Source organism: Lepus europaeus, chromosome 7, assembly GCF_033115175.1.
Source record: "Lepus europaeus isolate LE1 chromosome 7, mLepTim1.pri, whole genome shotgun sequence".
In the NCBI taxonomy this organism is placed as follows: domain Eukaryota; kingdom Metazoa; phylum Chordata; class Mammalia; order Lagomorpha; family Leporidae; genus Lepus; species Lepus europaeus.
Window position 1 is genome coordinate 523,879 of NC_084833.1, and position 23,388 is coordinate 547,266.

The 23,388-nt window shown below is 62.8% G+C and overlaps 1 protein-coding gene across 2 annotated transcripts in view; it reads left to right on the forward strand.

Moving 5' to 3' along the window:
• AP2A2 (adaptor related protein complex 2 subunit alpha 2) overlaps positions 1 to 21,649 on the forward strand; it is an 80,508-nt gene extending 58,859 nt beyond the window's left edge. For both annotated transcript variants that reach the window (XM_062195632.1, XM_062195633.1), the window contains exons 9-22: positions 725 to 893; positions 1,754 to 1,891; positions 3,349 to 3,531; positions 3,914 to 4,011; positions 4,680 to 4,911; positions 5,027 to 5,200; positions 12,408 to 12,574; positions 16,119 to 16,201; positions 18,438 to 18,527; positions 19,646 to 19,769; positions 20,308 to 20,424; positions 20,551 to 20,620; positions 20,711 to 20,845; positions 21,278 to 21,649. In XM_062195632.1, the coding sequence (XP_062051616.1) occupies positions 725 to 893; positions 1,754 to 1,891; positions 3,349 to 3,531; positions 3,914 to 4,011; positions 4,680 to 4,911; positions 5,027 to 5,200; positions 12,408 to 12,574; positions 16,119 to 16,201; positions 18,438 to 18,527; positions 19,646 to 19,769; positions 20,308 to 20,424; positions 20,551 to 20,620; positions 20,711 to 20,845; positions 21,278 to 21,355 (1,858 nt within the window). In that variant the 3' untranslated portion in view covers positions 21,356 to 21,649. The remainder of the gene's footprint in view (positions 1 to 724; positions 894 to 1,753; positions 1,892 to 3,348; positions 3,532 to 3,913; positions 4,012 to 4,679; positions 4,912 to 5,026; positions 5,201 to 12,407; positions 12,575 to 16,118; positions 16,202 to 18,437; positions 18,528 to 19,645; positions 19,770 to 20,307; positions 20,425 to 20,550; positions 20,621 to 20,710; positions 20,846 to 21,277) is intronic.
• Positions 21,650 to 23,388: the final 1,739 nt, after the last annotated feature.

The following is a 23,388-nucleotide window of genomic DNA, read 5'->3' on the forward strand; positions in this document are numbered from 1 at the left end:
GCGTCGAAGCCTCTTCTGCTTGTAGAAGGTCTAAAAAGTTCGCAGAAAATGATTTTATGAAAAAGCTATGTGTGAGTTTCAAAGTTTCTTGCTCCAAAATACACAAATCTTTTAGATTTTTCCATTAACTTTTTTTTTTTAAAGATTTATTTGTTTATTTGGAAGGCAGAGCTAGAGAGAGAGACAGAGAGATCTTGCCCCTGCTGGTTCGTTCCCCAGATCCCGCAATGGCTGGGGCTGGGCCAGGCTGAAACCAGGAGCCTGGAGCTCCATCTCCGTCTCCCTCGTGGGGCAGGGCCCGAGCATTGGCCGTCCTCTGCGGCTTTCCCAGGAGCATCAGCGGGGCGCTGGTGGGAACTCGGGCCCCTCCCGTGACCTTCTGAGGTCAGCTCAGGAGGAGCCAGGTCATGCGGAGGAAGAGTCTCTGAGGCCTGACCTACATCTGTGGCGTCGAGGACTTCCTGCCGCCTGCCTGCTCACCGTGAGACCCTTCTGTCGGGCTGGGCACCAGGCTGGCCGCCTCCAGCTCCGGTCACACAGGCCACGGTGTGACAGAAGCAGCAGTTGGCTTCTGCAGGTTCCTGTCCCATCACCAGATAGGCCTGGGAAAGCTGCCGTGCATGGCTCGTGTTGGCACTGGACAGAGGAGTGGTGGCCCCTGGAGTTTACGGGTGCTGTGTGGGAGGCCTGAGGAATTCCTTCCCATCACACTGTCCCCTTTCAGTGAGCCAAACCTGCTCGTCCGTGCCTGCAACCAGCTGGGCCAGTTCCTGCAGCACCGCGAGACCAACCTGCGCTACCTGGCCCTGGAGAGCATGTGCACGCTGGCCAGCTCCGAGTTCTCCCATGAGGCCGTCAAGACGCACATCGAGACCGTCATCACCGCCCTCAAGGCAAGCGTGGGTGCCGGGCTCGCCCTGCGGGGCCCTGCTGTGGCATGGCCGGCCCCAGCAGGTGCTTCAGGGAGGAAGGTGGTGGTTTTTGGTGGAAAGGAAATATTTTGCCCCTGTCCAAGAAGACTCCCCCTTTCCAGAGGGAAGTGTGCTTTCTCGAGCATTTCCTGTTCCTGCCCGAGGACTGCGGTCTCGGGCTTGGAAGAAGCCAGCTGAGTCCCGTGCTCCCTCCCCAGGGCTTGTCCCCGGTGGACAGCGCCCAGGGCACCTCAGGGCCTTAGCGCCAGCCTGTTAGCTGCTGGGCCGGCTGGTGTCTGCGGGCCACACGGCGGCTTTGTGGTTCAGCTTCTTGCTGATCTGAGCTCTCCCTGCTCTGGTTCTGCTGTGTTTCTGGTCCCTCCTAGGTCAGACACTGGACAGGGCTCACTAGTGAGCCTCTGGGTCCCACCGCCGAGCAGGTGCTCCTGGGACGGGGGGGGATCTGGTCACAATGACCTGGGTGGGGCCTGGAGCCTGCCCTGGGACCAGCTCTGTGACCACATAGTGCAGAGACCCTCCCCCCACCACTAGCAGAGCCAGGGCTGGGGCGGCAGAAGCACTGGCCCTTGAGGGAAGTAATGGTGGGACACAGAGTCTCGGCTGTCCGGACCATTTGGTCCAAGTGCACAGAGTGAGAGGGGCAAGTAAATCGAGGGCAGGGCCTCGGGGTGACCAGAGCTTGCTGGGCTCCTGGAGGAGGTGGTGAGTCAGGAGGGTCTAGACTGGCGGGGGGCGTAGGGGCAGTCGGCGACGTCCCTCAGGGGGCGTGTCCTCTGAGTCGTGCTCTGCTCCTGCGCCCTTGACTCTGCCCTTGTCCCCAGACGGAGCGGGATGTGAGTGTGCGGCAGCGAGCCGTGGACCTGCTGTACGCCATGTGTGACCGCAGCAACGCCCAGCAGATCGTGGCCGAGATGCTGAGCTACCTGGAGACGGCCGACTACTCCATCCGAGAGGAGATCGTGAGTGGCCTGGGCCAGGCGGGCCGCAGCCGTGTGTGTGCTGAGTTCCTTAAGCAGCGTTGTCAGTCTCCAGCGTAACTTCGGGTTCCCTCCCGGCAGCTGTCCTGGGCGCCACTTGGGTCCGAATGGGGCTGCCGTGGTGGACGCCGGGTGTGTCTGTCGCAGTCGCGGCCTGGGGTCTTCCTTGTCTCTGGCGACCCAGAGGCTGTGAGCCGTGGTTTGTGTGTGCGCTCTGTGCCCTGTGCCGTTCCCGTCTGTGGAGCAGGTGCACACGCCTGGCAGCTCAAGGTGAAGACTGAGCGAGGTGGGGTCTGAAAGGCAGGGCAGGCGTGTGCAGCATGGCGCCAGCTCCCCCGCGGGCTCCCCGGTTCTGATGGTGGACGCTGGGCTGTCAGTGGGGAGCCTGCTGTGCCATTCTGGTTTAAGAGTGGTCAGTGCTGCCGGAGCCGCAGCCCCTGTCCACTATGGGAGAAGCATCGCCTCATTTGTCTCCTTGGACGCCAGTGTGAGAGCCTTTGACTGGGAAAGGCCGGGTGGGACTCGGCCTCGGGTCACTGCGGGAGTGAGGGCCTTGGTGCCCAGGGCCTCGTGGCCACATCGGCTGAGCTCCAGCGGGAGCAGGAGGCGACTCTCACGCTGCAGGAGGGGTGCATTGGGAAGGATGGGACTTGGAGCCAGGGGCTGGGCTGCGCCCAAAGCAGGAGGCTCCAGGACAGGTGGGGTGTGGGGTGGAGGCCTGTGGTGGGCAGAGTTGGCTCTGGGGCTGGTTGTCCCGGGGGTATTTTTAAAGGGTTTTGTTATTTGAGAGGCAAAGGGTGCTCCTTTTCACCAGTTCAGTCCCCAAATGCCGACAACAGCCAGGGCTGAGCCAGGCCAAAGCCGGGGACCAGGGACCTAGCCAGGTGGTCTCACGCGTGGATGGCAGGGACCCCATCCTGAGCCATCCCGTGCTGCATGAACAGGATCCGGCGGTGGGACTGAGCCCCGGCCTCCGGTGCTGGCGTCTCAACAGCTGGGCGGTTGTCTGCACCTGACCGCTTTAGAGTGATGTGTTGTTGATTAGTCATGGAGGTTTTCAAGTCTTACTTCCGTGTGAATGGCACGTGACAGTGCTTGGTGAGTTTCATTCAGTGCTGGGATGTGCCAGGCGTGTCAGAGTGTGTGCTGTGCCGTGGGGGCCAGAAGTAGGCGTGGCCTCAGATCTGTGTGTGCTGTAGGGGTGGCTGGAGGCCAGGCCCCCGTGGGGCTCAGGAGGAGGTGGTGTCAGGTACGGCTGTGTCATCCTTTGCCATTGTGGCCTTTCCTGCTGTGCGCGCCCCGTCGCACCAGTGAGGCGTGTCTGCTGTCTGCACGCCTCCAGACCCCTGCCGAGACATGGTCCTGAAGGCCCGGCTGGATGCCAGCCGCTGGACGCTGGGGGTCCGCAGGCACCTGCCCTGACCTGCCCACCCCCGCAGGTGCTGAAGGTGGCCATCCTGGCCGAGAAGTACGCGGTGGACTACACGTGGTATGTGGACACCATCCTGAACCTGATCCGCATCGCGGGCGACTACGTGAGCGAGGAGGTGTGGTACCGCGTCATCCAGATCGTCATCAACCGCGACGATGTGCAGGGCTACGCTGCCAAGACCGTGTTTGAGGTGAGGCCCGTGCCGCGCCGGCCTCCAAGAACCGGGGGCTGGGTGCAGGAGGCCACCGCTCGCCTCCCTTCCCACTCCACTGTGCTCTGGACGTCGGCTCGTCCTCCGCTTCTTCCCACCCTGGTCCCCCAGCCGCTGGCGAGGCGCTGTAGGTGCTCCCCACGCCTTGCAGTGGGCCTGCGTGGCGGCCTGGGTCCCGCACTCTAGCGTCAGGCTGTTGGGAGCTTGGGGAGTGAGTCCTCTCTCCGAGTACACCCTATAGGAAGGTGGTCTGAGCTCTGTATGTCTGTCCGGTCGCTGTGGTGGCCTCTGTGGCTGCCCCTGTCCCTGCCCCTGTGCCGTGTGGAGCTCCTGCCCCAGCTCACGGGGCTATGGTTTCCAGGCTCTGCAGGCCCCGGCGTGCCATGAGAACCTGGTCAAAGTGGGCGGCTACATCCTGGGGGAGTTTGGAAACCTGATCGCTGGGGACCCAAGATCCAGGTAAGGGCCCTCGGGCCCAGGGGCTGTGCTGCCGGCGCCCCTGGCCAGCCTGTCTCACGTGCTGGTGGCTGTGTGAGTCCCAACACCACTTCTCCTTTGGGATTCACATCTTTGTGTTTTCCTTGTGGTTGGGAGTGCAGGTGGGATTGCATGGCTAAGATTGCCAGGGGGAGGATGGAATCTGAGCTGGAGCCAGACACATGTGCCGCAAAGAGGCTCCTGGTGCAGAACCCCCCCCCCCCCCATCGTAGACAGCGTGCAGCCTCTGTGTTCCTGGTGTAGAAGCCCCCCCCCCCATTGTAGACAGTGCGTGGCCTCCGTGTTCCTGGTGTAGAAGCCCCCATTGTAGACAGTGCGTGGCCTCCGTGCTCCTGGTGTAGAAGCCCCCCATTGTAGACAGTGCGTGGCCTCCGTGCTCCTGGTGTAGAAGCCCCCCATTGTAGACAGTGCGTGGCCTCCGTGCCTGGTGTAGAAGCCCCCAGTTGTAGACAGTGCGTGGCCTCCGTGCCTGGTGTAGAAGCCCCCCCCCCCCATTGTAGACAGTGCGTGGCCTCCGTGCCTGGTGTAGAAGCCCCCAGTTGTAGACAGTGCGTGGCCTCCATGCCATGTGGTGCCTGGCAGCTCGGAGGAGGGTGAGGTGACACCGCCCGTGTTCTCTGCCTGCCCAGCCCCCTGATCCAGTTCAGCCTGCTGCACTCCAAGTTCCACCTGTGCAGTGTCCCCACGCGAGCGCTGCTGCTGTCCACCTACATCAAGTTCGTGAACCTCTTCCCGGAGGTCAAGGCCACCATCCAGGACGTGCTGCGCAGCGACAGCCAGCTGCGGAACGCTGATGTGGAGCTGCAGCAGCGGGCCGTGGAGTACCTGCGTCTCAGCACTGTGGCCAGCACCGACATCCTGGTGGGTGGGGCCGCTGCCTCGGCCTCCTTTGGGAAACTGCCCGCAGTGGTCCTCCCTCGCCGGCTGCTGGGAGGTGGGGCTCTGTGCGGGGTTGACCAGTCTTGTTTCCCACAAGGCAACGGTCTTGGAGGAGATGCCGCCGTTCCCCGAGCGGGAGTCCTCCATTCTGGCCAAGCTGAAGAAGAAGAAAGGCCCCGGCACGGTGACAGACCTGGAGGAGACCAAGCGGGAGAGGAGCGTGGACGTGAACGGGGGCCCTGAGCCCGCCCCGGCCAGCGGCAGCGCTGCGGTGGGTCCCTCAGCACGGTTCCCCACAATTCCCGGCTCTGGGTCCCTGGCTGGGCTGCTCGTGGCTCGGTCGGGACAGACCTGCCTGCCCGGCTGTCATTCTCTCCAGCCGAGGGTGAGCACTTTCCCGGGAGGCCAGGTCATCTCAGGAGCTGCAGCGATGCTTCTGTCTCCCCGTGTGTCCACCCACACAGCAGCCGGGTCCCTCACCTCACGTGTGCTCCCAGGGGTCTCCTGGCAGCAGGAGGCACTCTGCCGGGGCAGGCATCACTCGAGAGAAGCCAGGAAAGACAGCCACCTCCATGTGTGTGTCAGGGTCCCAGTGTTCCCTGGCCAGATCTGCTTGTGTGGCCCCTGTGTTCACACCGTGCCTCTCCCCATCCCCGACACGGCACCCTGCATGCAGCCAGTGCCCCTGGCCCCGCCCCCTTCTAGAAGGCGTCACTCACTGCTGTGTCTGGCGCCTGCTTGGTGGCTTCTGGCAGCTTGGTTTCATGATGGGTTGATTCAGATCACAGGGCAGGTGCCTGTTTTTGCCCTTTGTGCCTGGGTGAGTGACCGGTGAACTCGCAGGTCCCTGTGGTACCTGTGGACGGCACTGCAGAGCCAGAGACCTGTGCCCAGCGCCTGTGGCCTCCTTGTCTCCCCTCTTGAGGTCACAGAAGTCATCCCAGTGGCAGAGTCGTGACAGAAGGATTAGCAGTTTGTGCCAGGCCCCTGGCTCCTCTGACGGAGGGCACTCGGCCCTGCAGAGAGCATCCAGCAGGGTCACCGGCTGCTTGTCTGTCCCTGGGAAGCTGCAGGGGCCCCGTCCCCCAGCAGCCGGCCCCAGGACACACTCGGGACAGCCCGCTTGTCACTGGCCTCTCTCTGTGCTTTGCTTTTCTTTTCCACTCTGCCCTGAGAAGTGAGGTGCAGCAGGCCCAGCTCGGCCAGGGTGGGCTTCGGGGTGGGCCGGGGCTCTGGCCTTTGGCACTTGGCTAAGTGGCCTAGCAGGTGTCAGTCGGAGCCTCTGACCCTGGATGTCAGGGTCGTGTTGCTCCTGAATGGTGGGCGAGGGTCCGGGGGCCTCACCCCCGGGAGGCAGAGTCAGCACAGCACATCTGTCACTGAGCCCCACGCTTCCTCCCTGAGGGAAGGGCAGCAGGTGGGTGGTCCCCAGGTGTGTGTGGTGAGCGTGTGTCTCCCCAGGTGTGTGTGGTATGAGTGTGTCTCCCCAGGTGTGTGTGGTGTGAGCGTGTCTCCCCAGGTGTGTGTGGTGTGAGCGTGTCTCCCCTGGTGTGTGTGGTGTGTGTGTCTCCCCAGATGTGTGTGGTTAGTGTGTGTCTCCCCAGATGTGTGTAGTTAGTGTGTGTCTCCCAGGTGTGTGTGGCTAGCGTGTGTCTCCCCAGGTGTGTGTGGTATGAGTGTGTCTCCCCAGGTGTGTGTGGTGTGCACGTGTGTCTCCCCAGGTGTGTGTGGTGTGAGTGTGTATCTCCCCAGCGTGTGTGTTGTACACTTGTGTCTCCCCAGGTGTGTGTGGTGAGCGTGTGTCTCCCCAGGTGTGTGTGGTATGAGTGTGTCTCCCCAGGTGTGTGTGGTGTGAGCATGTGTCTCCTCAGGTGCATGTGGTGTGCACATGTATCTCCCCAGTGTGTATGGTGTGCACATGTGTCTCCCCAGGTGTGTGTGGCTAGCGTGTGTCTCCCCAGGTGTGTGTAGTGAGCGTGTGTCTCCCCAGGTGTGTGTGGTATGAGTGTGTCTCCCCAGGTGTGTGTGGTGTGAGCGTGTCTCCCCAGGTGTGTGTGGTGTGAGCATGTCTCCCCTGGTGTGTGTGGTGTGTGTGTCTCCCCAGATGTGTGTGGTTAGTGTGTGTCTCCCCAGATGTGTGTAGTTAGTGTGTGTCTCCCAGGTGTGTGTGGCTAGCGTGTGTCTCCCCAGGTGTGTGTGGTGTGAGCGTGTATCTCCCCAGCATGTGTGTTGTACACTTGTGTCTCCCCAGGTGTGTGTGGTGAGCGTGTGTCTCCCCAGGTGTGTGTGGTGAGCATGTGTCTCCCCAGATGTGTGTGGTGTGAGTGTGTGTCTCCTCAGGTGCATGTGGTATGCACATGTATCTCCCCAGTGTGTGTGGTGTGCACATGTGTCTCCCCAGGTGTGAGTGGTGTGCGTGTGTGTCTCCCCAGGTGTGTGTGGCGAGCGTGTGTCTCCCCAGGTGTGTGTGGTGTGCACGTGTGTCTCCCCAGGTGTGTGGTGTGAGCGTGTGTCTCCCCAGGTGTGTGTGGTGAACATGTGTCTCCCCAGGTGTGTGTGGTGTGCGCGTGTGTCTCCCCAGGTGTGTGTGGTGAGCATGTGTCTCCCCAGGTGTGTGTGGTGAGCGTGTGTCTCCCCAGGTGTGTGTGGTGAGCATGTGTCTCCCCAGGTGTGAGTGGTGTGTGCGTGTGTCTCCCCAGGTGTGTGTGGTGAGCGTGTGTCTCCCCAGGTGTGTGTGGCGAGCGTGTGTCTCCCCAGGTGTGTGTGGTGTGCACGTGTGTCTCCCCAGGTGTGTGGTGTGAGCGTGTGTCTCCCCAGGTGTGTGTGGTGAACATGTGTCTCCCCAGGTGTGTGTGGTATGCGCGTGTGTCTCCCCAGGTGTGTGTGGTTAGCATGTCTCCCCAGGTGTGAGTGGTGTGCGCGTGTGTCTCCCCAGGTGTGTGTGGTGAGCGTGTGTCTCCCCAGGTGTGTGTGGTTAGCGTGTGTCTCCCCAGGTGTGTGTGGTGTGCGCGTGTGTCTCCCCAGGTGTGTGTGGTGTGCGCGTGTGTCTCCCCAGGTGTGTGTGGTTAGCGTGTGTCTCCCCAGGTGTGTGTGGTGTGCGCGTGTGTCTCCCCAGGTGTGTGTGGTGTGTGCGTGTGTCTCCCCAGGTGTGTGTGGTGTGTGTGTGTCTCCCCAGGTGTGTGTGGTGTGCACGTGTGTCTCCCCAGGTGTGTGTGGTGTGAACGTGTGTCTCCCCAGGTGTGTGTGGTGAGCATGTGTCTCCCCAGGTGTGTGTGGTTAGCGTGTCTCCCCAGGTGTGTGTGGTGAACATGTGTCTCCCCAGGTGTGTGTGGTTAGCGTGTCTCCCCAGGTGTGTGTGGTGTGAACGTGTGTCTCCCCAGGTGTGTGTGGTGAGCATGTGTCTCCCCAGGTGTGTGTGGTTAGCGTGTCTCCCCAGGTGTGTGTGGTGTGTGCGTGTGTCTCCCCAGGTGTGTGTGGCGAGCGTGTGTCTCCCCAGGTGTGTGTGGTTAGTGTATGTCTCCCCAGGTGTGTGTGGTGTGTGCGTGTGTCTCCCCAGGTGTGTGTGGCGAGCGTGTGTCTCCCCAGGTGTGTGTGGTTAGCGTATGTCTCCCCAGGTGTGTGTGGTGTGCACGTGTGTCTCCCCAGGTGTGTGTGGTGAGCGTGTGTCTCCCCAGGTGTGTGTGGTGTGAACGTGTGTCTCCCCAGGTGTGTGTGGCGAGCGTGTGTCTCCCCAGGTGTGTGTGGTGAGCGCGTGTCTCCCCAGGTGTGTGTGGTGTGCACATGTATCTCCCCAGTGTGTGTGGTGTGCACATGTATCTCCCCAGTGTGTGTGGTGAGCATGTGTCTCCCCAGGTGTGTGTGGTGTGAATGTGTGTCTCCCCTGGTGAGTGGTGTGAGTCCATGTCCTCCCCAGGCCTCCCTTCTGAGCGGAGAACCTGGGCAGCTGTGGGTTCCAGCTTGCCCCCCAGGCTCAAGGACTGGGGTCTAGCCAGAGACCCCTTCCGCTGTAAGATGGTTGGGGTTCGAGCCGGGCGGGTGGGGCTCGGGGGACTGTTGCTCCTCAGCTCCCTTTCTGGAGCGAGGCACCTCTCGGGCCTGACATGCTTGGCTTTTTTTATTTTTATTTTTTTTTAAGATTTTATTTATTTATTTGAGAGGTAGAGTTACAGACAGAGATAGAGAAAGACAGAGTGATCTTCCATCGCTGGTTCACTCCCCAAGTAGCCCCAGCGGCCAGAGCTGGGCAGATCCGAAGCCAGGAGCCAGGAGCTTCCTCAGGTCTCCCACATGGGTGCAGAGGCTCAAGGACTTGGACCATCCTCCACTGCTTTCCCAGGCCATATCAGAGAGCTGGATCGGAAGTGGAGCAGCCGGGACTAGAACCAGTGCCCCTGTGGGATGCTGGCACTGCAGGCGGCAGCTCTACTCCTTATGCCACAGCGCCGGCCCCTCCTGCCTGATCATGAGCGGAGTTCAGGTGCACTGTCACAGGCACCCACAGGAGACTCACGACGTGCAGCGCTGAGTGTGAGGGGAGGAGCCTCTCTCACCCCTGGGTCTCGTCATGTGCTTGGCATGGTGGTGCTGTAGGACCAGCTGTGACCTGTGGCCTGGATGCACATGCCAGGCTCTGGGGGACAGGGCTGTGCCTGGGGCCAGGTGCTTCCGTGTGCCGAGAGGTGCAGCCTCCTGTGGTTCCCAGGACAGTTCGGTTAATAAAAAAATCAGTGCGGGGGCCGGCGCTGTGAGGTAGCAGGTTAAGTCACCGCCTGCGATGCCGGCATCCCATATGGTCACCGGTTCGAGTCCCGGCTGCTCCACTTCCGATCCAGCTCCCTGCTATGGCCTGGGAAAGCAGTGGAGGATGGCCCAGGTTCTTGGACCCCTGTACTTGTGTGGGAGACCCGGAGGAAGCTCCTGGCTCCTGGCTTCAGATTGGCACAGCTCCAGCTGTTGCGGCCATCTTGGGAGTGAACCAGTGGATAGAAGCCCTTTCTCTGCCTCTGCCTCTCTGTAACTCTGCCTTTCAAAAAATAAATCTTTAAAAATGAAAGTTAGTGGAAACTGAGGACAAGATGTATTGTGTTCATAGAAGGTGACAGGGCTGGGAGCATTTTTCTGCCTAGGCCATTTGTGTGTTTATGACATCATTCGTGGGCCGCACAAAATGATCAACTTAAAGATTAGCCTGCCGTAGATTTATGGAGTTTTGAGTCCCATCTGTGGCTGCTTGGCAGGGCCAGTCCAAGTGACTTCACAGGCCTTCGCCGCCTGTGGGCTGGGCCTCGCCTGCCCTGATGGATCCGGCCCGAGCCTCAGGGCCATGGGAGGTGACTGCCTTCGGGAGGAAGGGGGGGGGGCTGTCACTCAAGGCGGGGCTTCACAGCAGGGTGTCACACAGTCCCCTGGTCACAGTGACAGAATGGGTGGGTGTGCCCTTGGCCTTGCTGCCCTTGGCAGCGGCTTTGCTGGACGCCCAGGGCAGCAGCACAGCGTGTCCTGTGTGCGCACGAGCAGTCGTGCCCTGCTGTGGCTGCCGCGTGGGCTGTTACAGGTTCCCAGGGCTGTTTTCTCCCCATCTCCCCCCTTTTCCTCCTCCCCTCCTTGGGCATCCTGCCTTCCATGGATGGGCAGAGGGACAGAGGGAGAGATCTTCCACCTGACTCCCCACGTGACCGCAGTTGCCAGGGCTGGTCCAGGCCAAAGCCAGAGCCGGGAGCTCCCCCAGGTCTCCACACTCAGGTGCAGGAGCCCAGGCACGTGGGTCATCAGTGCTGCTGTCCCAGCCACAGCGGGGAGCTGGATGGGGAGCAGAGCCGCCGGGACTCGAACCTGGCGCTCACGTGCGATGCTGCTGTCATGAGCTGCGCCACAGCGCTGGCTCCTTTTCTTGTGCTTTTGTCTGGCACCAAAAACCAATCATTTTTGATTTTATTTTTTTAAAGATTTAGTTATTGACCTGAAAGAGTTATATATATATATATATAGAGAGAGAGAGACAGACAGACAGACAGGAGAGATCTTCATCTGCTGTTTCACTCCCCAGCACAACAGCCAGGGCTGGGCTGGCAGAGCCGGGAGCTCCCCCAGGTCTCCCCCATGGGTGCAGGGGCCCAAGCACGTGGGTCATCGCTGCTGCTGCCCCAGGCCACAGCAGGGAGCTGGATTAGAAGTGGACACACAACGGCCAGGGCTGGGCTGGCAGAGCCGGGAGCTCCCCCAGGTCTCCCCCATGGGTGCAGGGGCCCAAGCACGTGGGTCATCGCTGCTGCTGCCCCAGGCCACAGCAGGGAGCTGGATTAGAAGTGGACACACAACAGCCAGGGCTGGGCTGGCAGAGCCGGGAGCTCCCCCAGGTCTCCCCCATGGGTGCAGGGGCCCAAGCACGTGGGTCATCGCTGCTGCTGTCCCAGGCCACAGCAGGGAGCTGGATTAGAAGTGGACACACAACAGCCAGGGCTGGGCTGGCAGAGCCGGGAGCTCCCCCAGGTCTCCCCCATGGGTGCAGGGGCCCAAGCACGTGGGTCATCGCTGCTGCTGCCCCAGGCCACAGCAGGGAGCTGGATTAGAAGTGGACACACAACAGCCAGGGCTGGGCTGGCAGAGCCGGGAGCTCCCCCAGGTCTCCACGCGGGTGCAGGGGCCCAAGCACGTGGGTCATCGCTGCTGCTGCCCCAGGCCACAGCAGGGAGCTGGATTAGAAGTGGACACACAACGGCCAGGGCTGGGCTGGCAGAGCCGGGAGCTCCCCCAGGTCTCCCCCATGGGTGCAGGGGCCCAAGCACGTGGGTCATCGCTGCTGCTGTCCCAGGCCACAGCAGGGAGCTGGATTAGAAGTGGACACACAATGGCGCCCCTGTGGGATGCCAGCATTGCTGGTGGTGGCTTTACCCACTGTACTACAACGCTGGCCCAAAGCAGTTATTTTTAAAAACATGTCTCTTCTGTAGTCTTTTTTTTAAGTTTATTTATTTGAAAGGCAGAGCAACAGAGAGAGATCTTTCTTCCACTGGTTCACTCCCCAAATATTCATAACAGTAAGAGCTGTGCCATGAGTCCAGGAGTCAGAAGCTCTCCTTGGACTCCCCGGGGGTGGCAGGGACCCAAGCCCTTGGGCCATCGCTGCTGCCTCCCGGGGTGCTTCAGCAGGGAGCTGTGACTGGAAGCAGCATTGCTGACACTCCAGCCCGGTGCCCAGGGATGGCCGCTTGCGCCCTCACCACCGCTCCTCTGAGACCGAGCCCCGAACTGCGACAGGGTGAGCCGCTCGCTTGCTTTGGAACAGCCGCAGTGCTGTGCCTGGCCTCACGCGCTCCCCAGCCGTCGTCTCGTGGGAGCGCAGTTCTCTGCTGGCTTCTCAGTGGCCTGAGTGCACGTGCCATCTGGCCAGGCCCTGGGCTGCTCCCGGCCACTGGGGGCGGGGCTGTGCCCGGTGTGCAGCCTTGGGGGCCCGGGCTGACGTCATCCTTCCTCTTCAGTCTACGCCTTCGCCATCGGCAGACCTGTTGGGCCTGGGGGCCGCGCCTCCGGCCCCCGCGGGCCCCCCACCCTCCTCTGGCAGCGGCGGGCTGCTCGTTGACGTGTTCTCAGACTCGGCTTCTGCGGCTGCTCCTCTGGCTCCTGGCTCCGAGGACAACTTTGCCAGGTAGGCAGCTTCCTGTGTCCCGGTGGCAGCTGGCATGGCCGTGGCCAGCTGGATGGAGCGGAGGGCGGTGATGGACGTGGTGGTCTTCTTGGGACCCGCCCTGCCCCTGCTTGGCAAAGTGGCGAGACACCCTGGAAAGCACGCCAGCCCCAGGATGTCCTGCTTGAGGCTGTGTTGGCCGTGTGTGGTCCCTGGGCCCCTCTGCTCCGGTGCCCCGTGGACGTGCTCTTCCTCCCCTGCCCCGCTGCGGCTCAGGCTGCTTTCCCTCTGCCTCGGGTCGTCGGGCTCTGCCTGCCCGCCCAGGTCTGGCCTGTCTCCTGAGCCGCATTCGCTCGTGCTCCATCGCACGTGTTTCCCACAAGTCTCACGCTCAGCTCTGGCTGCTCCTGAGCCCCTGGGCCTCCCGGCTGCCCAGGCTGCTCTGCTGCTGTCCCCTGTCTTCAGGCCATCTGTGTGCAGCTGCTCATACCAGCGGCCCTGGCCCACGGCTGCTGTTGGGCTGCTATTGTCTATTCCTCCCGGCACTCTCTGCCCTCATCTCAGCCTGGCCTGGCGCCGTGAGGCCCTCTGCCCTGCAGGGCGGCTCAGGTGGCCAGCCCTGTCCCTGGTGGGGGCGGGAGGTCCTCAGGAAGTGGCACTTTGTCCCTGTGGTGAGGCTGTAGTAGGACCCTGTGGTGGGGCTGTAGTGGGGCCCTGAGGTGGGGCTGTAGTGAGGTGGGGCTGTATGGAGGTGAGGCTGTAGTGAGGTAGGGCTGTAGTGGGACCCTGAGGTGGGGCTGTATGGAGGTGAGGCTGTAGTGAGGTGGGGGCTGTAGTGGGACCCTGAGGTGGGGCTGTAGTAAGGTGGGGCTGTATGGAGGTGAGGCTGTAGTGAGGTAGGGCTGTAGTGGGACCCTGAGGTGGGGCTGTAGTGAGGTGGGGCTGTAGTGGGACCCTGTGGTGGGGCTGTAGTGGGACTCTGATGTGGGGCTGTAGTGAGGTGGGGGCTGTAGTGGGACCCTGAGGTGGGGCTGTAGTGAGGTGGGGCTGTAGTGGGACCCTGTGGTGGGGCTGTAGTGGGACCCTGATGTGGGGCTGTAGTGAGGTGGGGGCTGTAGTGGGACCCTGAGGTGGGGCTGTAGTGAGGTGGGGCTGTAGTGGGACCCTGCGGTGGGGCTGTAGTGAGGTGGGGCTGTAGTGGGACCCTGAGGTGGGGCTGTAGTGGGACCCTGCGGTGGGGCTGTATGGAGGTGGGGCTGTAGTGAGGTGGGGCTGTAGTGAGGTGGGGCTGTAGTGGGACCCTGCGGTGGGGCTGTATGGAGGTGGGGCTGTAGTGAGGTGGGGCTGTAGTAAGGTGGGGCTGTAGTGAGGTGGGGCTGCAGTGGGATTCCTGAGGTGAGGCTGTAGTGGGACCCTGCAGTGGGGCTGTAGTGGGACCCTGCGGTGGGGCTGTATGGAGGTGGGGCTGTAGTGAGGTGGGGCTGTAGTGGGACCCTGAGGTGAGGCTGTAGTGGGACCCTGCAGTGGGGCTGTAGTGGGACCCTGCGGTGGGGCTGTATGGAGGTGGGGCTGTAGTGAGGTGGGGCTGTAGTGAGGTGGGGCTGCAGTGGGATTCCTGAGGTGGGGCTGTATGGAGGTGGGGCTGTAGTGGGACCCTGCGGTGGGGCTGTAGTGAGGTAGGGCTGTAGTGGGACCCTGCGGTGGGCCTGTAGTGAGGTGGGGCTGTAGTGGGACCCAAGTTGAGGCTGTAGTAGGATTCCCGAGGTTTCTAGCTGTTCTGTTTCTTGCCGTTTCTGTCTCGCTGGAGACTGACTTCTGCCACCTTTGGAGGATGAGAAGAGGCTCTCGGGTGGGAGCAGCCGAGCACCCAGGCCTGGGTGGTGGCTGTGTGGAGACTGGCAGGCTGTGTCCAACTTCCTTAGCCTGCTGTAGCTATCTGCAAGTCAGCTGGGTTCTGGAATATTCCAGATCCTGGGCCAGGACCCCTGGGGGGAGCGGGGCACTGTTTGACCAGGCTCGGGTCCGTGTTTCTACAGCTCACCCTCAGCGGCAGCTCCCAGGTGTCCTCTTGGGAGGAAGGCTCGTGGGAGGGGGCTGGGGGCTGGGGGGTGCTGGCAGCCCGGGGGCCTGTCCCTCCGTGCCCAGAGGCCTCTAGCAGCTGCCCCCTCCTCTCAGACTGGGCGGCCTGCAGGCCTGCCCTCGGTGCTGTCTCCTGGGTGCTGAGCTGGGTTCCGCGGGGCCTCAGCACTCGCAAGGCAGTTGTGGCTTTGGTGGAGCCACAGAGGCCCCTCCCCCCTGCCTGTGGTAAGCTGCCAGGCTGTGTGGCTGCTGGGGGAGGCCACTGTCCACAGCCTTACAGGTGGCCTTCATCTGCCCCTCAGATCCATCCGGGTCAAGGAGTGGCTGAGGTGACCATTGGACCAGCCGGGCACAGATGCCGACTTGGCCCATGACCGTGACGGCGGCCAGTTCAGAGTGGCTTAGTCCAGACCCACTGTGTGGGTGCAGGGCCTGATGTGGGGCAGAGCCGGGTGGGCCTTAGGCCCCCAGCTCGTGCCAGGTGCCCCTGCTGTGCGACATCGGGCCGTTGTGACCAGTTCCAGGGGAACTGACCCCGATGGGCCTTGGGCAGCGGTTTGAGGCCGAGGAAGCCACTGTCTGCCTTGCGAAGCCCTGTAGTGGGAGGGCTGTGGGTGGCTCGGCAGGTGGTGGCCTTGAGGACTTGGGGGCAGCTGTGGTCTTTGGAGGGTGTGTTTGTGTGGGGCCCCTTGTCCTTGTGGCTCCTGGGGGCACTGCAGAGCCCCCCAAGCCCTGTGAGGCTCCGAGGGCTGCCAGGGTGTCGCAGGCCCCCATGACTCGCCACCCGGTTGCTTCCTCTGGCCTCTCTCTGTGCCGTTTGCCGTAGCCCTGACCTGGTTGTACCTGGGCCAGTTTCTGCGGAGCCAGCGAGGCTGCATGACCCCGGGAGCGGGTCTGCGAGAAGCCGCACTCGGCTCTGCACGGGCAATAGTGGTTCCTGGGCGGGGGCTGTTGGCCACAGGTCCCCCACCCGTCCAGGGCAGTGCAGTGCACGTACGTGTGTTCTCAGGAAGAGCCCTCTGCACACTGCCACCGCCACCTCCCTGCCCGTCCTCGCCCGTGGCCTTGAGCAGTGGCACAGCAGGGCTGTGCGAGGGTGCAGGCAGGCTGTGGCACCCACCTCAGCCCCTCCCCTCTGGGTCCCCACTCATGGTGCCGAGGTTCCTGTTAGAGGGAGGCGGCAGCCATGAGCTCCCTGGGGGCAGCGTGGGAAAGCTGACAGGCGCTCTGTCCCCCAGTTCTGGGAGGACCTGGGGCGGCGGGGCATTCTGAGACTCCACCTAGATGGACGTCCTCCTGGGAGACAACGAGGGCCGGCAGTGAGGAGCTCGCCCCATGGCCTGCTCGCCTCCGTGGCCACCTCCTCCTGTCCAGTGTCCCGCGGGCTTTCTTGGACTTTGTGCTTCAAACTCCCTTCTGAAACAAATCCTTGTATTTTCTTTCAGTGGGTGGCTTTGAGTGACACATCTTGTTCCTTTTCCTTTAGGTTTGTTTGTAAAAATAATGGTGTATTGTTTGAAAATCAGCTGCTTCAAATTGGACTTAAGTCTGAGTTTCGGCAGAATTTAGGTAGGTGTTTTAATTACTTCTCTTTATTTATTTATTTTTTAAATACTGAGAGAGGGAGACAGGGAGAGAGGTCTTCCATCTGCTGGTTCACTCCCCAAATGGCCACAGCAGCCAGGGCTGGGCCAGGCTGAAGCCAGGAGCCTGGAGCTTCCTCCGGGTCTCCCACGTGGGGGCAGGGGCCCAAGCACTTGGGCCACCTTCCACTGCTTTTCAGGCCACAGCAGAGAGCTGGATTGGAAGTGGAGCAGCCGGGACTTGCACCGGCGTCCACGTGGGAGGCCGTCACTGTGGGCAGTGGGTTACCCCACTACGTCACAGCACTGCCTCCACAATTACTTGTCTTTAAAAGTATGAGAAATATTTGCGAGTTTTCTATTCAGATGTTAACATCTAGGATATGTGAATTCTTTCATACAATTCAACAGTAAGAAAATAACCCAGCTGGGGCCGGCGCTGTGGCGTAGGGGATAAAGCTGCCGCCTGCAGTGTCGGCATCCCATGTGGGCGCCGGTTCGTGTCCCAGCTGCTCCTCTTCCAATCTAGCTCTCTGCTGTGGCCTAGGAAAGCAGAAGAAGAGTTGCATCCGCGTGGGAGACCCGGAGGAGGCTCCTGGCTCCTGGCTTCGGATTTGCACAGCTTCGGCACAGCTCCGGCTGTTGCTGTCAATTGGGGAGTGAACCAGCGGGTGGAAGACCTCTCTCTCTCTCTCTGTCTCTGTCTCTCTCTGCCTCTACTTCTTTCTGTAACTCTGACTTTGAAATAAATAAATAATTATTTGGGAAAAAAAAAAAAAAAGAACCCAGCTAAAAGTGGGCAGACTCAAACAGACACTTGTGCGGGGAGGACTCAGGTGGCCCAGACACCGAGAGGGGTGGCACTGAGACCACTGGCAGCACCTTCCTGCCTGTCAGGGCGGCGCCCAGCAGGCCGCGAGCCACAGCTCCAGGGGGCTGCAGGTGTGGGGACGTGGGGGGTTCAGCTCCATGGCAGGGTCCCCGCGAGGCCAGCACTTCCACTCGGGGCCTGGGGCCCGTGCCGGAAGGGCAGAGCAGGTTCTGAAGGGGAGCTGTGCACACGCTCCTGCAGCGGTGGGCACTGCTGGGCCGAGACCAGAGTGCTGCCGGCTTGGAACGGGCGTGTGCCCTGAGGACATCGTGCCCAGCACAGGGCCTTGGACGAGTCAGTTTCCCGGGGGCCCGGAGCCGGGGAGTGGCGTCCTGGTGGGGCAGGCTCGGGCTGGGGAGACGATGCGGCTGACTGTGCTCCGTGAGGATGGCAGGTGTGAGCTCAGGTGTGTTTGCCACGATTCTGAGCGAAGCAAGGGCAAAGCCTTTGAGCCAGAAAATAGCACGGTGGAGCTGCCGCGGTGGTGGGGCCCCGGCAGCCGCGGGGGCTGCACCCCGAGCAGCTCGCCCCTCTCACGGGAGGCGGCTGGGGTCCATTTGCCCCTGATTTCTTGTGGGTCCTTGTGACCGTGTGTGGTTTTTCTTGTTTTTACAGTGTGACAAAGTGCTTGTCCTTTTTGAACGTTTCCTTTCCCTTTCTGAATTCGAAGGCCAGAAAAATGCCTGTAAAGATGGGTGTAAAAGTTTTATTCCAATGTAAAAATTTTTTAAAAAAGATTTATGTATTTGTTCGAAAGGCAGAGTGACATGGAGAGACAGACAGAGAGAGATCGTCCATCCACTGATTCACTCCCGGCCTGGGCTCGGCCAGGCTGAAGCCAGGAGCCTGGAGCTCCCTCCGGGTCCCCCACGGGGGTGCAGGGGCTCAGTTCTTGGGCTTCTTCCACTGCTTTCCCAGGCGCAGTAGCAGGGAGCTGGATCAGAAGTGGTGCTCAGATAGGATGCCGGCGCCACAGTTGGTGGCTTTACCTGCTGTGCCACGTGCCGGCCCGTGGTGTAAGTGGGTGCCTGTGTGGTCCTTTGCACCCACAGGAAGGACCGCAGCCATGGCCCAGCAGAGGAGAGGTGACCTCTGTGTCCGGTCCTGGTGGTTGTTTTTGTTTGTGTGGAGAGGGAGTGGGAGATGGGCAGTTTCTATCCCACGCCTGCGGCAGTTGGGCTGGACCATGGCAGGAGCCAGCAGGTGACGGAGGCCCCCCCCCCCGGGGGGGTGCAGGCACCCAGCTGCTTGAGCCGCCGCCTCCCGGGGTCTGCAGGCGCTGTCTTCACTGACAGGCCGAGTGCGCTGTCCCGGGCGGCGGCGCTGACTGTCCACTCGTCTCTGCTTCCAGGTCGGATGTTCATCTTCTACGGCAACAAGACCTCCACCCAGTTCCTCAGTTTCACTCCAACACTAATCTGCTCAGACAGCCTGCAGGCTGATATCCTTGGCTCCGCCCCCGCCCCGCCCCCACCCCGCCCCCGCCCCCGCCCCCCGCCAGGCAGGGCTGGGACAGAGGCTTCCGGGGGAGGTTGGTATTTCTTCTTCTTCTGTTTTTAAATCAAAGTAGCAAGACATTTCCAGATGCTAGAGAACACTCAGGAGATCTCCTCTGTGTGAAAGCTAGTGTTTGATCAGATGCACCTAAGGACCCCTGGGTCCCTGCTGTCTGGCTGCCTCATCTGCGCGTGTCCCCTGCCGCCTGGCTGCCTCATCTGCGCGTGTCCCCTGCCGCCTGGCTGCCCCAGCCGCGCGTGTCCTCTGCCGTCTGGCTGCCCCAGCCGCGCGTGTCCCCTGCCGCCTGGCTGCCCCAGCCGCGCGTGTCGTGTCCTCTGCCGTCTGGCTGCCCCAGGCGCGCGTGTCCCCTGCCGCCTGGCTGCCCCAGCCGCGCGTGTCCCCTGCCGCCTGGCTGCCCCAGCCGCGCGTGTCCTCTGCCGCCTGGCTGCCCCAGCCGCGCGTGTCCCCTGCCGCCTGGCTGCCCCAGCCGCGCGTGTCGTGTCCTCTGCCGCCTGGCTGCCCCAGCCGCGCGTGTCGTGTCCTCTGCCGCCTGGCTGCCCCAGCCGCGCGTGTCCCCTGCCGCCTGGCTGCCCCAGGCGCGCGTGTCCCCTGCCGCCTGGCTGCCCCAGGCGCGCGTGTCCCCTGCCGCCTGGCTGCCCCAGCCGCGCGTGTCCCCTGCCGCCTGGCTGCCCCAGGCGCGCGTGTCCCCTGCCGCCTGGCTGCCCCAGCCGCGCGTGTCCCCTGCCGCCTGGCTGCCCCAGGCGCGCGTGTCCTCTGCCGCCTGGGTGCTTCAGGCGCGCGTGTCCTCTGCCGTCTGGCTGCCCAGAGACACACGTGGGGACCTGGCATCTGGCTGCCCGCAGGCACGTTCTTGGAGCTGCTGCTGCGTGGGTGATGGCAGCGGGGCCACGGGACACTCGCTCCCCTCTGGCCACTCTCACGAGTGTGTGTGCACACCACAGCCGCGGGCATGCAGCGAAGACACCAGCACAGCCCAAGTGCCGCGTGGAAGGTGGGGGCAGCGGGCCCCCGGCTCCTCTCTGCAGTCCTTAACGCTCACACAGCTGAACCTGCAAACCAAGCCCGTGGACCCGACGGTGGACGGGGGCGCGCAGGTGCAGCAGGTGGTCAACATCGAGTGTGTGTCTGACTTCACAGAGGCGCCGGTGCTCAACATCCAGTTCAGGTGAGGGCTGGCGGCCGTGCGGGCAGCCCCCCAAGCGCCTGTGCTCTCGTGCTGAGCAGTGGGGGCCCCTCCCTGGCCGGGTGTCTCACAAGTCCTGCAGGAGAGCACACGGCCCCCACGGGGTCTGCAAGCTCAGGTTATTTGGAAACATGAAGGTGTAGGCGTGGGGGTGAGCTCTGTGGGGTTAGGGTCCAGGAAGTGGAAGCACTGAGTGAGCCATGCAGGGCCGGGGGAGGGTCCCTGCTCTCAGCAGAGCTCTTTGTCTCCGCCTGGGGAGAAACCACACGCAGCCTCAGAGGGTTGGGGCCCTGGGCGGGGCTGCCCTGGGCCCAGCACCTGGCCTCCACCAGCCAGCCCGAGTGAGGGGGGCGCTGGCCCTGCCGAGTGGGTGGACGGGGGATGCTGCTCCCTGCGGCCCTGCCCCCGCTCGGATGCTCCGCGGGGCTCCCGTCGGCTCCTGTCGGCAGCTCCTGATTCCTGAGGGTGTAGGGAGCCGGTGTTCCTGCCGGCCGCTCCCTCTCACGTCTGCTGCTCACAGGTACGGGGGCACGTTTCAGAACCTGTCCGTTAAGCTGCCCGTCACTCTCAACAAGTTTTTCCAGCCCACAGAAATGGCTTCTCAGGATTTCTTTCAGCGCTGGAAGCAGCTGAGCAAGTGAGAGGGCGGGGCTGTCTATCGCGTGGGCGGGGCCTGGGCGTGTCGGGGGCAGGCGGGCTTTCCAGTGGGGAGAGGGGCCTTGTCCCTGCCACCCAGGACTAGAGCCTTGGCTCTGTCCCGCAGCCCACAGCAGGAGGTGCAGAACATCTTCAAAGCCAAGCATCCCATGGACACGGAAATCACTAAAGCAAAGGTAGGTGTCGTGGGGATGGTCACGGGCAGGCGCTGCCTGGGGCCTGGCGCCCAGCGCCCGGGGCCCGACCGTGCTGTTTCTTTGGGACAGATCATTGGGTTTGGTTCTGCACTCCTTGAAGAAGTCGATCCTAATCCTGCCAACTTCGTGGGAGCTGGGATCATCCACACCAAAACCACCCAGATCGGATGCTTGCTTCGCTTGGAGCCGAATCTGCAGGCCCAGGTGAGGCCGCTAGGGGGAGCTGCTGTGGCGCTGGTGAGGGCCACGGGGGCCACTCTGTCCCAGGTGCTCCACCCTGCTGGTCCATGCCCCTTTCCAGCTCCCCACAGGGACCTTGGGGCAGGCCCGGCCCTGGGTCGGTGGAGGGGCCTTGTGGTTGCCCATGTTGCTTCCAGGTGGGCAGTGCCCACAGGTGTGGCTGCTGGCTCCTGGTTGGGGGTACAGTGAACTCTGAGCGAGGCACACAGGGCCACACCCCTCTTGCCACGGGCAGTTGCCCTGGTCGGACGTGGCGCCTTCACCTCTGCCCGTGTCTGGGCTCTGGCTTCTGTGGCGCAGTGGCAGCCCCAGGGCTGGCCGAGTGAGGAGGGCCCAGGCGGGGAGCCGCGTGCTGCCCTCCCCCACTCCCCACTGACCAGCTGTGTCCTGTTTCAGATGTACCGACTCACGCTGCGAACAAGTAGAGAGACCGTCTCCCAGAGGCTGTGTGAGTTGCTGTCAGAGCAGTTCTAGCCGGCCCGGCAGAAGGCGGCTCGTGTCTCGTGATTTCTCGTCATCTCTGTGCTTTGTCCTTGTGCCCTGGCCTGAGGCCACTGGACACGGCCTCCCAGCCCTGTGTCTGCAGCCCTGTCCCCGTGGCCACGCGTGGGACGCACGTGGATGTTGTAAGAAGGAAAGCTGAGTGTGGACTACAGGGGCCCTGCCCCGTCCAAGGAGAGCCCGGATCCTGGGACCAGTTTTTATAGAAATCAAGGCAGTCTGTGGCTCAGTCTGTACATTAAAGGGAAATTAGAAGTTTGAATGAAATGGAGATTTTGTCGAAGTTTGGTTCAGAATCACCGTTCTCCAGGCCCGTGTCTGCCCTGGGGCAGCAGTGTTGGCTCCATGGAGGCCGGGGGCCGACCCTTTGCTGTTGGCTGTCCTGGGGGGGGCAACGCCTGTTTGGGGGGGCTCCCCGTCCCTTGGGGCAGGGCACTGCTGTGGCTGTCCTGGGGCAATGCCTATTTGGGGGGGCTCCCCATCCCTTGGGGCGGGGCACTGCTGTGGCTGTCCTGGGGTGATGCCTGTGGAGGGGGGCTCCCCATCCCTTGGGGCGGGGCACTGCTGTGGCTGTCCTGGGGTGATGCCTGTGGAGGGGGGCTCCACATCCCTTGGGGCGGGGCACTGCTGTTGGCTGTCCTGGGGGCAACGCCTATTTAAGGGGGGCTCCCCATCTCTTGGGGTGGGGCACTGCTGTGGCTGTCCTGGGGGCAATGCCTATTTTGGGGGGCTCCCCGTCCCTTGGGGCGGGGCACTGCTGTGGCTGTCCTGGGGTGATGCCTGTGGGGGGGGGGCTCCCCGTCCCTTGGGGCGGGGCACTGCTGTGACTGTCCTGGGGGCAATGCCTATTTGGGGGGGGCTCCCCGTCCCTTGGGGCGGGGCATGCTGTGGCTGTCCTGGGGTGATGCCTGTGGGGGGGGGGCTCCCCGTCTCTTGGGGCGGGGCGCTGCTGCGGCTGTCCTGGGGTGATGCCTGTGGAGGGGGGCTCCCCGTCCCTTGGGGCGGGGCACTGCTGTTGGCTGTCCTGGGGGCAACACCTATTTAAGGGGGGCTCCCCAGTGCCTTGGGGCGGGGCACTGCTGTGGCTGTCCTGCAGGCGTCCTCACGCGCTCAGGGAGCCCTGACTGTGGCTGCTCTGGGCGGCCTGTCAGTCTGGAAGTTGGGAACGTGCTGAATTGTCTTCCTTTCCCAGCTCCAGTGCTATGGGAGGGGGCTCCTGGCTCTGGGGGTGAGGACCTCGCTCACTGTTGGGTTTCCCATGGCTGTGCTGCCCCCAGGGCTCTGTTCAGGACCTGCAGCTTTGGTCGGTTTTGCCCAGGCCACCCCTGCAGCCTGGGTGCAGACCTGCGTCTGTGCGGTTGGAGGAGAGAGGCCTCGGTGTACACCCTGGGAGCTGAGGGTGGCAGCCCAGATGCACGAGATGCCGGCCCCGGCCTCCTGCTGGGCTCTGTGTGGTGGGGTGGGGGAGGGGCTGCTGGAAGGGCCCCCATGCGCCACACCAGGGGCTGTCAGCAGGCAGCTGACGAGGGGAGGGCGCTTCCCACCCAGCCCTCACGGCCCCACCCCAGGGGCTGCCTGGAGTGTTGGGCACCAAGGGTGCAGGGAGCCATCTGCCTGGTGCAGCCAGTCCTCCAGCACGTGCTGGGAGCAAGAGTGACACCTGGTCCAACCGTCCGTCTCCAGTATGTGGCTGAGCCTTCCAGAACACTCCCCAGCCTTGGGCCTCCCTACTGCTGAGTGCACCCCAGGTCTGCAGTGTGCAGGGGAGAGGTGGCCCTTGCCTGCGGCTCCCCGTGAGCCAGCTGTGGGTGTGGACAAGAAGGGTCTCTGAGGATGGTGGGCTTCACCAGATACTGGGAACAGTCCTGGGGAGGGACGGGCCCCAGACCAGAGGGGCATCCCTTCCTGTCCCGGACCTGCCTGGGCCCGACCCCGGCGGCAATGCTGGTGTGACACAGGCAGTGCTCACGGGTCAGCCTCTGTGCCTTGACAAGAACCAATTTATT